Genomic DNA, 15,786 nt, shown 5'->3' on the forward strand with positions numbered 1-15,786 from the left:
CCGCGAACTTGACTCACAGATCAAGATCATGAATAGCACTAGGCATAAAGTGCAAACGAGAGCTCTGAACACAGTTGGCTGGAAACACTAGGTCGGTGCCCTATACCCTCGAGACGGGTAATGGGTTTAAGTTAGTGTGGTTGAAAATTACCGAGTAAGAATGACACAACTTTTAATCGCTAACCAGGTTTTAACGAGTCTCCAACTTTCAATCATGAGAACTAAACTCCGGATGAAGCCGTCCGTATATCATATTGACGTTTCCCTGAATAATGAACAAAATTGAGAAAATGCCTGGTTATAAACTAAAAACTCACCCTCGTTCATTCAATAGTTTTGTTGCCCGTTTAATGTCGATAGCGTTTTGACTAAATCAGTGTTGTGAGGCAAATCAGAACTACTGTAACTGTCAGTATCCGATGACCATAAACAAATTAGGATTCAGTCAGCGTTGACATCAAGTCGTTTATTCAATAGATCTGTGAGTTAACAATAGGGTTATTACTAGATTCAAGTTTGAAACAAAAACCGTTCTCTCCTAAAAAGCGTGTCTTCTACATGGACGATAACACTAAGGATTTGAAAGACAATAATTATTGAAAGTATTTGGTTGACAAAAGCAAAAGTGACCTGATGGCTTAAACCTTCGATTTACAAAAATTTAGTCACAGGCTAAAAACTTCACTTTGCCAGAGTGTATTCAAAGAAAAGGAGCCTGGATATGGTTACTGTGTTGTAGAAACAATTAGTATTGACATAATTCCAACAGTAAAGTAGGTATAGACTTTTTCTCATGAAATTAAAAGGACCAGTACGGAGGCATAACTTTAGCACTTGTGATTGACTACTCGCTAATTAAGACACTCGATTGAATGGTTGTGAAAAATTACAACAAAATTTGATGGCGATCAATCAGTGTACTATTTTTTCGAAATTTGTAAATGGCTTATCTAACGGTAAAAATTCATAGCACTTTGAAACTAACCAACCACAAGGTTTTTAACGACATCGATAACAATAAGAAATAAACTTCTACTTATAAGAAGTTATTTGAGTTTCAGAAACAAGAACTTCAACCTAGACAAAGGATTTTCAGTAGCATAATTTTCCTGAACCAGAGAGTTCTTGTTGCAGGAAGCAATGATAAATAATCACAGATTGTTTAGTGGCTTTTAATTTTTTGACACGCCGACTCAGTACGCTAGTGTTTCATCATTTGAAAATGAATCCGTTGAGATTGATGAATGTTTCATAAAGTACTTATATGTTCAGTGGCCTTACTCATTTTATGTATCGTATGAGGGGATAGATGAGTAGATAAATCTCTGCTGATTACATCATTCAGTATTCACCATTTACTTGATTATCATACTTACTAAAGGTTATCGTACTCTCTGAGGGACCTAAAGGTTTTCAGCCAAACACCTTCAAATTTGGACAAACTAGCTTATGCCAGTTCGTGAAAATTCTAGTGAGATATGAAGATGGTACTAATTACGAAAAACTAATAAAAAAGTATGGAAAACAAATCTTTCGACCAGTTGTTTTAATAGTGTAGAATAACATTTGGCTTTGAAGCACAAACTAATGTTCCGACTTAACAAAGAGTAAAACATTGAGATCAAGAACCGATGTAAGTTAGACAATCTTTAAAAAGTTGTAGGGCACTAAATCATCGTTTTGTTCTAGTATGGGACACCTCAGAAGTGCTTCTCTGAGACTGCAGAACTGGGAATCGAATTCAATTAACCTACGAATAAATGGACTGAATTTCAGCGACTAAATTCTCCCCTTTCAATAAACTGCTGATTGAAAAAAGACATGTTAGCCACTTAACTCACTTATTTTCACTAAGCACTGAAATACCCATCCTCTCATTAGGTATCACTGTATTTTGATAATTAATTGTAGGTTAGTGGATTAGATATAGTTGCTCTATTGTTATTATTAATATATTAAACTCCTGCTATGTATTTTACCATTATTTATCCAGAGAAATACAATACCATCATATGTACAGAAAATGAATGGGCTAACATGGGCTTCAATCATATAACAACTAACCAATCATTGTATTTCGACAGAAATGACTATAATCAATATCCAGTTGAAAACCAATACCCGCGCAATTCCTTGCACGAAATAGTCTTTGAATCACTTCAAACTAATGATAATTATTATAATAACAATCCATCGAAAAAACTACCTAATGAACAGAATATTTATTTAAATCCTAATTACACCTTAACTTATTCATCATTACCTCAAGAATAAAAAGTTTATTACGTGATTCAGCATAGTTAAAGAAATAGCAATAAACATTGCATAACCATACAGGAGAAAAGACAATATTTCTCTTATCTTTGAATGTATTTGAAGCAATAAACACATGTATATTTATTTACACAATATCAGAAAAAGAATTACTCACTTGTTTTACATCATCATAAAATCCGTTTCACTAAATTGGTTAAACGGTAGACTAATTTAAAATTGAATTGTGAACTTAACTAAAGGACTATATATAATCAGTTATTTGACTCTAGTTCATTATATGATAAACAAAAGAATCATGTTTAAAATCTGTTATTTACAGCATAATACATATATGACATTATTGTACAGTTTTCAAAATGAACTTCATTGCTGAATTAACTACTCTTGAAAATAGCTACATATAAAAGAAATATTGAGAAAATTATATTTTTATTACAATTTTGAATAAAAAGTTGAACAAGAAAATGGAATATACTGTATGTAGTCTATCTTTTACGGCTTAAAATGAGAATATGATCAAGTCGAAGTCTACAACTTTATGATGCTAAGCAATCTTTCAAAATGCTGACGAATAGCCAAAGCAAACAAATACTTTAGATGTATGATACTACAATTGTTTGTACCGAACTAGTATTATTGAATGACGCTTCTCTGTAGATGTAAGATTTTCAGAGTAATAAAACTTTCGATGCTATGTTGGATGTTAACTGGTAGTGAACGGTCTGTTAATATAATCAGTTTCTACGACGATCAATGCAATGAAGTGGTGGCTTGTTAGTTAGTGCTCGCTTTACAGATACTAGATAGGTTGGAACTCCGTTCTACTCAGTACAGTTCGCGTGACCAGATAATATCATTTTTCTATTTAAACTTGACCAGTATCCGGATTGTAATCTTTAAAAGCGATAAACCAGTGGTTTAATAATAAACTAATTGTTTCCAGTTGACTTTTGCAACTAAGTAACGACAATTACGTGAAATAAGAAGTTTCAAATATAACTGATTTACACTACATCTAACTACTTTACTCACTGTTGTGCTCAGTGATGATTTAGATAATATCTAATGAGAAAATTTGAGAAACATACTAATTGTCACCTTCATAAAAGATATAGAAATGCCTCTGACTTGCACATAGGAAAGGTTTCCTTTGACATGATCCAAATAATCACTGAATATGGGTAATGGTAGATGGGATGGTCCAACACTAATACAGAAGGATTGGGACACTAATCAATACTTTCTTTAAGTCTAATATGTTTTATGAAACTGAAATTCATAACACAATGAAATACCAGACCGTGTGGTAGGTTTTGAAGACTACAAATACTACACGGTTACCTAAATCTCAAATGTAGATAAAAAGGAATTCAAATGTGCTAATAAACAGTAAAACATCGAGTACATAAATCATCTATCTACATATACATTGTCAAATCTGTGGATTCAGTAAACACTCAAGAGAAAAGCAATGTCTCAACAGCAATAAACGACAAGTTCGTTGCTGAAAGCTTTTACTGGCCATATATACAGTTGATAAATTTAATTCCTTTAAAGTATTCTTCATTAATAGTTCATAAACAAGAGACAACAATTCACATATTTACGTATCAAGTATGCATGATTGACTCATCATAAAAATATTCAATCACTTCAAAATATTGGAAGTATATTTATTTACAAGTTATATAAATGAATTGTTGATTAAAGAATCGATTACAATATGATAATAACAAAAGCGTATAGCCATTACTGACTGAATCCATATATTTCTTGACGAACACGATTGGCCGTAAGACCAGTTGGACTGTCTAACATTTCTCGTTGAATTTTCTTACGACTATACCACAATGGTAAATTAGTTCGGGCTTGATAATCAAAATCGAATACATCAGGTTCAATCTGACAAATACGATGATATACAGAGCATAAATCTCGAAATTCTGACATTGTCAACTGTAAATTAGTTGTTTGGAGGAAATAAAAATAGAATATTTATTTAGGATATGATTCATGTGTAACACCATATTGTATAAACTCAGTTAGGATTTTTGTGTCTTTATGATAAATTACTGTAGAGATGGAATATGTTTTCAAATCGAAACCTCAGAGTTGAAAGTCATTCCACCAAAACAATGACCCATAGCTCCAAGTTGCTAGAAACACTAAAAACCTTTAACCCATAGGTAATTTAGTGAATAATGTGCTATATGCATTGGAATCAAAACTTCTCCGTAACCCTCTAACTCTGACTAGTACGATAACGTGATATAGTTGTTAAATCCGTACTATCAAATCATAGATAAGAACATGATGGTACAATAATATTATTTTATATTCTGAAAACTAAATACACATTAGACCCTCAAGTAACTTACTCAAGGAATGCACAAGACTACATTTCTATAGACTATACATAATCGAAATTGTGGTGTATATTGAAATGACCGATTATTCATCACCAGAAAAATCATTATAGCTTGAGGAGTTATCACTAAGAGGACCAATTGTGAAAGTTCAGAGGAACTAGGCATAACATAAGAAATTAAGCTAAAACTGCTCATTACTGATGTTGATTTCAGGAAAACTCACTACAAGGCTCCATAACTTGACATACTATCATCAAAGTAACACAGAACTTTCATTAATCGTTTCTGTGGTAAGTGATATCGAATATATATAATTCGTGAAAGTTGAATGTCAGTAAAGTCCACAAAAAGAAATCGACTGGTCGCCTAGAGGTTTGAGCAAAAATAAGAGGATTGATTGCTGAATATATTATTATAATTATGACCATCGCTGGCAACTTCATGAACAAAAGGTATTGAAAATAAACCGGTAATAATTGGTAGATCATTCAGGAAGCAGAGGTTAGAGAGCATCCTTCTTGCCGTAATCGAGATAGGCTTTGATAGTGTGGGATGACAAATATAAGCCACTTAAGACCCAAGGACATGTATACACAAACTACATGAAATAAAAGAACTACCAAACTAACCTGTATACACTGTTTGGATGGTTGCACACCGGCTTCTTTGAATAACTGAATAACCAGTTTAGGTCTATTAGAAGGGAACAATGTTTCAAGACATCGAACTATTTGCTTTTGTCTACATGGAAAATAAGTGTTTTGAAATTGAAATTACTACCTAATCTATAATAATAATATTATATTATAAGCTTAACTAGTATTCATCCTCATGCTGACTATTAGAGTGAAGTTGGTTAGAAAATACATATTTCACTCTATTAAGTAGTGATATACATAATGTAATTGACAACAATTTTCGAAGTATTCATCCTATGAACCTTTCTCAACAACAAGAATTATACGTTAAACTTGATGTTCTAATTACTTTTATTTTTCTTAAAAAACTAAGCATGCATTTAATAAATATATATTACGAAGTAATTAAGATGGACAGTGTACGTATTACGATCAGACAAGAAAACGAGTAGTTATTTTATGGTGTAACTATAAACAGAACAACAGGAACAATAACTTTTGCTCACAGTACTCTATACGTCATTTCCACTATATTGTGCATTAGTGACGCTATGACTGGATGGAAAAGGTAGAGAAATGATCACTCTATGAAATGGTGCGCTGGAGTTAAAGATAAATGTAATCGAAAAAATTGTTAGTTTAGTGTTTATTTGAAGATGATGATTCGCAGCTGTGTATAGTTATACTTCGTAAATGGGTTACAATAGATCAATCAAATAAGAAACCGTGAGAAGTTCGGAAAAAACTACAATTTATTGCTTCTGATCAAAGAAATTATAGTGGCTGAAAGTAGTGAAAATCAATGCTGATAAATACCGGCACCGCAGGGAATAGACATAACGATCATTTATCTCTGAGTTTTAATTTCTTTCGGTAAACACTTTAACAACAGATTATATTACATTGTAGTTAGTAAACGTGTACAGAAAAGTTGGATTACTATACATGCACCATTACTCCGGAAGACCAAATTTCAATAAACTGTAACATAACAAGGAAATATGTGATCCTTACCTAAAGTGAAATGCTTGACGTACCAATTTTTCAACATACGGGTACGGTACAGGAATAAGCGGTTGTTTTAAAGGAATTAGACGAACAACACCAACATCTACTTTTGGTGGAGGAACAAAAGCAGTACCTGGAATATCCTTCATGTATTTAACCTATTACATTTCGAAGATTAAAAATGAACATATTATAATACATGAAAACAATGCAAATTTGAACCATCAAACAAAAAAGGCCAGTCTTACTCTGGGGATAATTAATAAAACTGTCCTGAAAATAAGAAACTACGAACGGTAAATCAAATAATTATAACTATAGAACTGCACAAAAACAATGAAGTATATGACTAAACAACGTTCTATATGTTTTTATTTCAGACTATTGAGTCCTACTGAGTTATAAGTAGTGACATCACTTGATTGTTCAAAATCTCAGTATGAAGGAATAAGGTTAAAACTTGTTACCAAACCAATTGAAAGTCAAGTGTCCAGATAAATCACTATATACACACTAGGCAGCACTTACGCAATCTAGTCGTTAACCGAACACAATTCCACAACACATCAAAAAAAATTACAGGCGAAAAATGAATTCATACTGACACTCAATAATCATCAAACACTTATCTGTCAGCTTTAGGATTATTACGCATTAGATATCTTTAATTTATTTGGATATAACTAATGACGGAACAAGATTAGGACAAAAACAGTAGATGAAAACCTTTATATAAATAAAATCCTTACGTCGCAGTATGCTTGTGACATGACAGATAAGCGGGAACGCTGTTCATCCCATACATCCGCAGCAAGTCGTTCAGCAACTTCTTTTTGAAAAGTCAATGTCAAAGGGACTCGTCCATATCGCCAAATTCCTCGTCGCTCAGCAATATCATGAAGCCATTGAGAAATCAAAGGAGTAGAAATATTGAATGGTAAGTTTCCAATCACACACAAGCGTGGTGAACTTATTTTTTCTAATGCAGTTTCATTTCGATTTATTGATGTAGATTCTAATAAATTTGAGTTTGCCACCTCAGGTGACTCCTCCCATGCTCCTGCACCAGTCATAGAACTGATGGGAAAAATACCTTCACAATTAAATTTTAGAATATCCTGCAAATCATATATACAAGGCAAAGTTCGAAAATAATTACATTATCAAACGGTAGAGATAAAATGTTGAACAAAAAATTATGATATTTTTTTGCTAAGCAGTCCAAAACAAGCATTATCCTAGCATTAACTGGTTCATCGAGAACTAAAAACACTAACCCTAGTTAGACAGTAATGTAAAACACATGTACCTCCATTGACCTTAATTATTTAGTTAACTGGCAGGAAGAAGTAAACATCGCCTATATATATATATATATATATATATATATATATATATATATATATATATATATATATATATATATATATATATATATATATATATATATATATATATCAATTTACGGCTAAGAAAGCTGTACACATCAGAAAAGGTAAAATTATCATATTCCAATCCTAGAGCTTTCGGTAGAATAATTTCGAAGACTAGATTTCCATACGAATTCTAAAAAAACTAGTTATTTTACGAGCGAATGCTAAATAGGGGTAAATAACAGACAAGTAACTGTAAAACGCCCACCTATGAATTGTAATATTTTCAGGAGATAGAATCCTCGAACATTACTGTTAATAAATATTTCAAGAAGAGTTCGGTATGGTAATAAAATATTCTAATACCGATAAACTAATTTTTCACACAAACTGAAAGGCTATTTATTTTGTGAAGTATAAAAATTAAGTTTGGAAATCAACTCAATTCGTTAAAAGAACCACAATCAATGGGGTGCGTGAATACTTCTAAGATGCTTCAAAATTTTGGTTATAAAGAAAATTGCAAAGAAATACGCGATTATACAGTGATAAATGAATTCAACTATACCGATAAAATTCACTTTATAAAAGTATTTTGTCGCATGAGTTCGGACAAGAAATATTGGTGTAAATGATTGGTTTCACGGCATAAATTTCATTAACTGGTAATTCTAGATAAAATAATAACAAGCATTTAATTCTACGATTTGAAAGAACATGAAGTTATGATCACAATAGACTTTCTACATTTGAAGATATAAACTATTATTTTACTTTATATATTCTAGAAAATAGAGAATCCCATAAAGGTGTGTAAATTTACGTAGTTGCACTTTATAAGGGAAAAAGAAAGTAAACGAAAATGGAAAGATATTGAAAACAAACATGAAGTAAGATCTAGAAGCAAATGAATTGATAAAACTTTTAAAACCAACAACAAGAAGACGAATGCATGTGTGGTATTGCGACTGATTATGAACTGTATCATCTAAGACTATTATGACAGTTTGCTCCTATAAGGGTAGGAGTAAAAAGGCACATATCAATAAGGGCGAGTTAAAAATACAGCAAATCAATGCCATTTATACAAAAACTGACTAAGTACAGAAGATCAAGAAAGATAATCAAAAGATTCATAAACACTATGTAGATGTTACATTTTCTTGTTTTTATAATGACACAGTTTAACGTCCAGATATACGAAAACAGATTATGTGCTATTTCGTGTTAATAGTCTAGGATTGATCTGTTTACATGATCTCTTAGGACCTGTTTAATACGCATTGATATGTCCCTGTACTTCCTTCATACATGTTATTACCGGGTCCCGACAACGAGTTGTTCGATTTTCTATTCACTAAACTTGTGTTCCTCATTTTACAGCATTAATGAATTCCCGTTTGTTTCGATGAGCAGTGTCAATGAGTTTATTAAATCCTCTATGCTAACCTTCGACAGTCCTGTTCGTTTCATGACCTATAACGGAACTGTAAACGATTCGCCGTATAATTCAAAACACTGGGTCGTTGCGGCATACGCATCTTGTTAATCTCCCGATCCAAATGTCTTCAAAATAATTTTTCAAAACTTCGACTTCTTCATTTTTTGCATAAAATAGTGACTCCGTTAGACTGTCAAGTGCCATTATGACATCTGCTAGCAGTACGAAAGCTAATGTGCCCACATAACGAGCCCGCAAATTAAAATTTCTATCTGCCGCATAACATTGTTGGTCGCTGTAGTCTTCCCCATGTACAGTGGACTTAGATGGAAAAAGCAACCTTGCTGTACTGTACTTGGATATCCCGATAGAAATGTTGGTAAAGCTGTGTTTGTAATCAGTAATGAATGTTGATGAATTTAACGACGAGTTCAAACTGTCCAATATGTTGAAGGTGCGCATATACGAATTCGTACTTGTCGTTCACTAGAATATTAACCAAAGGAACAATTATGTTGAACTTGATAGCATGAATCGTCTAGATCTGATTAAACACAGGGGGTAAGGTTTTGAATATTCCTTCGGCATACCAACTTAACGCAAACAATTTACCCCGCATACTTGAGATTCTACAGAAATATTTATATATTGAGCACATCTAAATGCAACATCATAATTTCAAGCAATGAATGCACTTTAAAGTGTGTTCCAATCGACACTCGCTTGTGTGGTATCCGACTGAATGGTATTGTGATAGCCCATGGTAAACGAGTGGGTTACTCACTTTACCTATAATGGACAATCAGGGTGTTGGATTCAGAGAAACAACTAAAAATAGTGGACCACTCGAAAAAATTTGTCAATCCGAGCATGAGGTGCGTGCGAAAATTGGGATCAGCCCGTCAATCACAGCGCAGAACGTGGTACGTACGTACGTCAATTCAAGTTACGATACCCCACTAGCACAGACAGATGAAATCGTCAGACCGAATCCCAGAATAGTAGTAGTAACAGAATCAGTTGTAGTAGAAAAGATTAGGTATCGAATATGCCAATCGATAGGAATATATATATTAGTGAAATAAAGACAAAAAAGAGTTACGAGAGACTTTAGAATTTCAGAACATGGAGGAAGACAAGGAACGGATATACCTGCGCCATTGCAAACGATCTCGAGCAATGTCATTCAAAGTCTCTAACCAATGGTTATGACAGACACGCAGACCCTAACCAGGTAGTTTATACCTAATAACAAGGCCAAGTCAGATTGTCAGCGACTTCATGAACTGACGCTATGTTTTGGTTTGGCCACCCGTAGCTTTCTTCCAGCTTACTCCTGCAACAGAAAACATAGCACGTTAAGATACGTAGCAGATGTCCAAATACCTCAGTTGATGAAGATTTACTACCTCATCAGTCGATTTCCTATCCTTACCTAGTACTCTGTTCCTAACCCAATCATTGCTGACTTCGTGATCCCAAAATACACGAGCAATGCTTCCAAGATACCTATGACCGAATACCAGTAACTTATGGATGTCCTCTGTTCTTAGTGGCCGTATTTCACATTCACAAAGTGAAACGGAGCGAACTGGTGTGCAGTAAACTCGTCCTTTGGTTGGGACGGAGATTTCGCCAGTGGTGTTCCAGCAGAGAGCCTATACAACGTTAACGTATTCCTTTGGTAGACCTTTCATTGACAAATACTGCCACAGAACCTCGCAGTAAACGGAGTTAGACACCGCCTTCAGGTTAAAGAATACAATTGTAGTCGGATGTCGTAAAGTATGTCTATGTTCCAGAACCCACAGGGGTGTGGTTTTTAGTCTATACATCCACATCCAGGTCTAAAACTAGCATGATCTTCTCGAACTTGGTCCTCATGAGCTGAAGTTGGACGTCTAAGTATTATTAAGGCTAATATTTCAAACACACTTGGTGAAACTAACTCCTTTGTGAATTTTTCTCCTTTCTTATAGACTGTGACGATCGGTGATTGAGACCAGTCAGATGGGATTACATCTCGTTTTGAAATTTTAGCCAAGATTTCAGCTAATCTAACTGACAAAGCTGAACCACCATACTTAAAATTTTCAGGGGTTAGTCCATCAGGCCCTGGTGCTCTGCCTCGTTCTAGATTGCTTATAGCCTTTCCAGCCCCACCAAGATTCGCAAGATTCACATCAGTTTGGCATTCAAGTTGCTTGGAAATAATGGGTAATTGAAGTGTGGTTGAAAGCTAGTTGAACTGCTCCCTGATGTGAACATTTATCAGTTTTATAGACGCCGTTGAAATCCACCTATTTCCCTTGACCTTTTGATTTAAGTTACTGGTAGATATCACTGCTGTTTCCACAGCTTCTTGGATACCATGACAAGCTACCTTAGGATGGATATCGCTTTCACCGCTGATTAACTCCAATAGTTGTTCCTGAAATATATTTTTAACTTTTTCATTATTAAGTTGAACTCTAAAGGGTTTACTTGGTGTGGATTTTTTACGTCCAGTAAGATTCAAACAAATACGTCCTTGAACTAGAGAATGATCCGAGTCTAAACATGTGCTCCACAATGAGTGATAGTCATCTATCGAACCCTTTCAACGATCACTAATGGCAATGTGATCTATTTGAGTCCATCGACGAGTCGATTTTGGGGGTCACCACAACAAACGATGTTTCTCCTTATGTCAAAAGTTAGTGTTTACCAGAAATAGATTATCTGAGCATGGTTGTGACAGACGATCGTCATTATCTGTTCTCTGAGCCGCAACACTGTAAGATCTGCCTAGGTCCATTTAAATTTGGTTTAGTTTGCCTACATGAGCATTAAAATTGCCTTTCATTATTACTACATCAGAGCGTTCGGCTTTTAGGAGGTTCGATAACTTCCTATGAAACTCATCTCTAACTTCGTCCGAGTTGCAATCAATGGGAGCGTAGACAGAGACAACGAAAAGGCAACAGCATGTGTCCCTATATTTTCGAGTTTCTACTGTTCTGTTGAATCGAACAGCGCAAAAGCGAGTCTATTGGAATCCAGTCTAACAAACCCTATTCTACTTCAAAACTTAGTGATATACATGTACCAAAGAGGCCACGGGAAGTATCAGTGGAGTCTCCATGTACTCCAAGAGTAAATCGTGCCGGCTCTTTATATTAACAAGGTCAGGTCAAGTGAATGACTACTTGGATCCTGTATGCGCGTTTAAGAGATGTAGTAAATATCGATAGCGCGAGATTCTAAAGTCCTGGCTAAATAAGCCTATTTTCCTATTTAAAACAATGTTCGAAGCATGGTCTCGGAGACCAGGGATAATATATCGTGGACTCAAATTATCAGCATTGGTGAAGCGTCGTGATAAAGATATGCGAGACAGGTTAGCCAAAGGAATGGAAGAACTATTAAGAGGTAAGGGAGGGATTTGATCGTCAGAAAGATGATGTCGGGTGCTGACAGTGTTGTATTGAATTGGTATATTTGGGTCTCTCATGATCTTATTAATGGTCACAGGGATTATGAATCTTAGTGCCTTAAGACATTATCAAACGTGATTCACAACCAAAACCTCAAAGGCAAACCCAATGGTTTTTTCCCTAATGTAGGCATTAGGATGTACTTTAAAATCTTCATTATCTTGATTTATACGTCAACCAATTAGTTTACTTCCTAATAATGCGTCTTCATTGGATTTTCGTTCCGTTTTGCCTAATGCATTATTTAGTGAAAACATCTATGTATTGAAGTGGTACATATACGTTGGTGTAGGAGGTATCAGTTGGATATCTATTGTTAAACATGTAGAACGAAGTAAGAATAAGTGAAGAAAGTTTGGAAGCATAATAACTAAAAACAAGAATAATGACAATCACCTGCATATATCGAGCAATAAAAATACCTGTCTGTATATATCCATTTGGATCCCCATTTCGAAAGCAGCAAGCCGTAATTCCTGAAGACCAGGAATAAATCTTCTATCTAGTTCCACGACGGCAACATAACGTGGAGCTTTCTGAAGAATCGCCCGAGTAATCCCGCCAGGACCTGGACCAACTTCAAGAACATATGCACCACGAAGGTTCCCTGCACATTTGACTAGTCCATTTATAGATGATGATTGTAAAAGAAAGTTTTGAGATAACTGTTTCTGAGCTCGAATACCATAAACATGGATGATTTCACGGAGAGATGGAAGAGGGGGGAGGTGAATGGACTGAAGCAAAAAATTGATCAAAGGATACAAAAACAAGTGGCAATTATTGTAACAAATATAAATGTAACAAAGATAGATTAATAGCTACATATGACATTGACTTTTAGTCGATGTGTAAGGAAAAATAACACTATCCAAACAGTGAAGCCTTACAAAGATAGATCATTTACGGAAATTGTCGGCTTTAATATTAAACCTAATCATGGAATGACAGCTTTATAGAAACTAAGTGATCTTGTACATGTTTTTGGTTCTAAACCCTGAGTCACATTAAATACATAGCACCCTCTCCTCCAGTACAACTTGGACGAAGAAACTGATTGTACGCTTTTATTTGATTCTCGTGATGCTTTTACTATCTCGTATGCACTACAGTTACTATGGAACGACGAGGTGGGAAAACATATATACAACTTTCCAATTACCTCAGTCCTATTCAATTAACCGGAACAGTTACCTTATTTATAACTATATGCCTAACATTAATAAACAATGTCCGATTAGGTTCGGCTTCCCTACTTACGAGTGATAAAAGTGATCGGGGACCTGCTGTGTTAAATCAAGCAACCGAAGTTGAAGTCCTGAGAATATATGTACACTACTTCCCTTCAATTAAGAAATACATCTGGATATAACTGAAACTTGAAATAATAAAGTTACACATTAAAATTTAAATACGACGAAGCCCCTTATAATCAGTTTTCTTAATAATACGCTGATTAGAGCTTAAAAAGATTGATATTAGTTCCCTCCTACTATCCACCGAGTCAAATCTTACAAAACATAATAGGTGTACATAAGTATTTCATAAAAACAATATTCTGAGTACGCATTACTAACTCCAGTTACTTCTAAGTCCTCCTACTTCAAGTTCTCAATTTCAGACACCACAATGTCGAGTTAGTAAAGATATTTAAATCGCATTTGAACCCCAACACAAACTCCGGATGCCTTTAATTTAATCATATGACAAAATCACAGTCCCAACAACCCACTGCTATTTAAATAAGTCAATAAGTTCCTTGAACCGTAAGAATTCATTATGAAACCAACGAACGACTTCTCAGTAAAATTATTGACTTCATTATTTCACTTAGACGGCTTGTCTTACAAAATCTAATAAAGCAAGAGCGACATAAGTTACAGAATATGATAGATTCACTGGATCTTGCTGTTTTCCCTTTACCCCATACGAGTTAATAAATTTGGATACTTCGAACTATGAGCATTATTTGAGATTCAGATAAATTAATTGTCCAACAGTAGAGAATAAGCTGTACAAGATGGAGATGTAAATGTAGTTAAGAATCACATTTTAAAAGGCTATTATAAGTTCATGTACAGATAATTTTAGGACATTTCGAGGTATTCTTCACCATGTAATGACAATAACTTCTCTTAGTTCAATACCATGAAAACAAATTAGAACAGATATTAGGTGAGTGCAGTGAATCCACTCCAAAAAAATCAACAAACAGCCCTCATCTACGGTATTGAGGTTCAGTGAAGCCAAACCAACTGCGAAGCTTAAAATTGAACATTAGAAGTCAGTGGTTCGCTTTCACCTGTCTTGACAACCAATGTTTTTCTACCAATCTACTTAATTTTACGATTAATCGTAATCATGATCTAATGAGTTCAGCCAACACATCTTCTCTTCCTGAATATAATAGAATTTCGTTAGACAACATGGTGGAGATTACGTCGAAATATTCTAGAATTATCTGTACATGAACTTATAAAAGCCTTTTAAAATGTAATTCTAAACTACATTTACATCTCCATCTTGTACAGCTTATTCTCTACTGTTGGACAATTAATTTATCTGAATCTCAAATAATGCTCATAGTTCCAAGTAACCAAACTTATTAACTCGCATGATGTAAAGGAGAAAACAGCCAGACCCAAGTTCTGCTCGCTATTTTGATATGTGCGCCACGACCTTGTACTAGTTACTTCTCAGACTTAAAGATGCTGGTGTTAAACCATATGCACGAAAAACCGTTATATATCTCACGAATTTTTATCGTCTCTTTATGGAGTAGAACCCGTACTCTTGTTGATGTTCTTATATTTTTTGATAGCTCCGAAATTCGTCTAATACCTGATATCTCCAGTTACGGTTTTGAAAGGACAGAAGGTTTGTTGGCCTGTGTTAGTCTTGAAAATGATGGTCTCCCAGTTGATTCAACTTTCTTTTGAAAGAGTCGACAGATGGAGCTTCAACCAAGTAATTTGTTCTACTATATCGGTAAATAAATCCCCAAAGTAAATAGCTCTCTATGTTTTCGACATTGGATGCTGGACACATTAGTCTTAATGGACTCACCTAGCTGAAGGCGCTCCGTCATCTATCCGCACCAGATCAAAAGTGGGAACGCCATGCTAAACAATCCCTGCAATCGTTACTCAGATTAGATCAGACGATCCTCGATGTATTGATAGCCTATCAAATATACTGTAGGGC

At 34.6% G+C, this 15,786-nt stretch overlaps 2 protein-coding genes across 6 annotated transcripts in view; one reads left to right on the top strand and one right to left on the bottom strand.

Annotated features, from left to right (window-relative positions):
- CDH2_2 (Chromodomain-helicase DNA-binding protein) overlaps nucleotides 1-2,701 on the top strand; it is a gene marked incomplete at its 5' end in the record, with an annotated part of 25,325 nt that extends 22,624 nt beyond the window's left edge. For both annotated transcript variants that reach the window (XM_051213180.1, XM_012936658.2), the window contains one exon: nucleotides 1,994-2,701. In XM_051213180.1, coding sequence (XP_051069133.1) covers nucleotides 1,994-2,274 — 281 coding nt within the window. In that variant the 3' untranslated portion in view covers nucleotides 2,275-2,701. The remainder of the gene's footprint in view (nucleotides 1-1,993) is intronic.
- TFB1M_1 (Dimethyladenosine transferase 1, mitochondrial) lies at nucleotides 2,352-15,269 on the bottom strand (the record flags this gene model as incomplete). 4 transcript variants are annotated; one of them, XM_012936679.2, is made up of 7 exons in its annotated part: nucleotides 2,352-2,671; nucleotides 4,035-4,233; nucleotides 5,276-5,387; nucleotides 6,299-6,450; nucleotides 7,042-7,410; nucleotides 13,005-13,319; nucleotides 15,224-15,269. In XM_012936679.2, coding segments are annotated over 7 exons (1,212 nt in total), but the record flags the coding sequence as incomplete, so codon positions are not given. The 4 variants fall into 4 exon arrangements, with proteins under 4 accessions (XP_012792133.2, XP_051069134.1, XP_051069135.1 ...); XM_051219621.1 differs by having other exon boundaries at nucleotides 4,031-4,233; XM_051219622.1 differs by having other exon boundaries at nucleotides 15,197-15,269.
- Between the last annotated feature and the right edge of the window lie 517 nt (nucleotides 15,270-15,786).

This window comes from Schistosoma haematobium, chromosome 3 (assembly GCF_000699445.3).
Source record: "Schistosoma haematobium chromosome 3, whole genome shotgun sequence".
Lineage (NCBI taxonomy): Eukaryota > Metazoa > Platyhelminthes > Trematoda > Strigeidida > Schistosomatidae > Schistosoma > Schistosoma haematobium.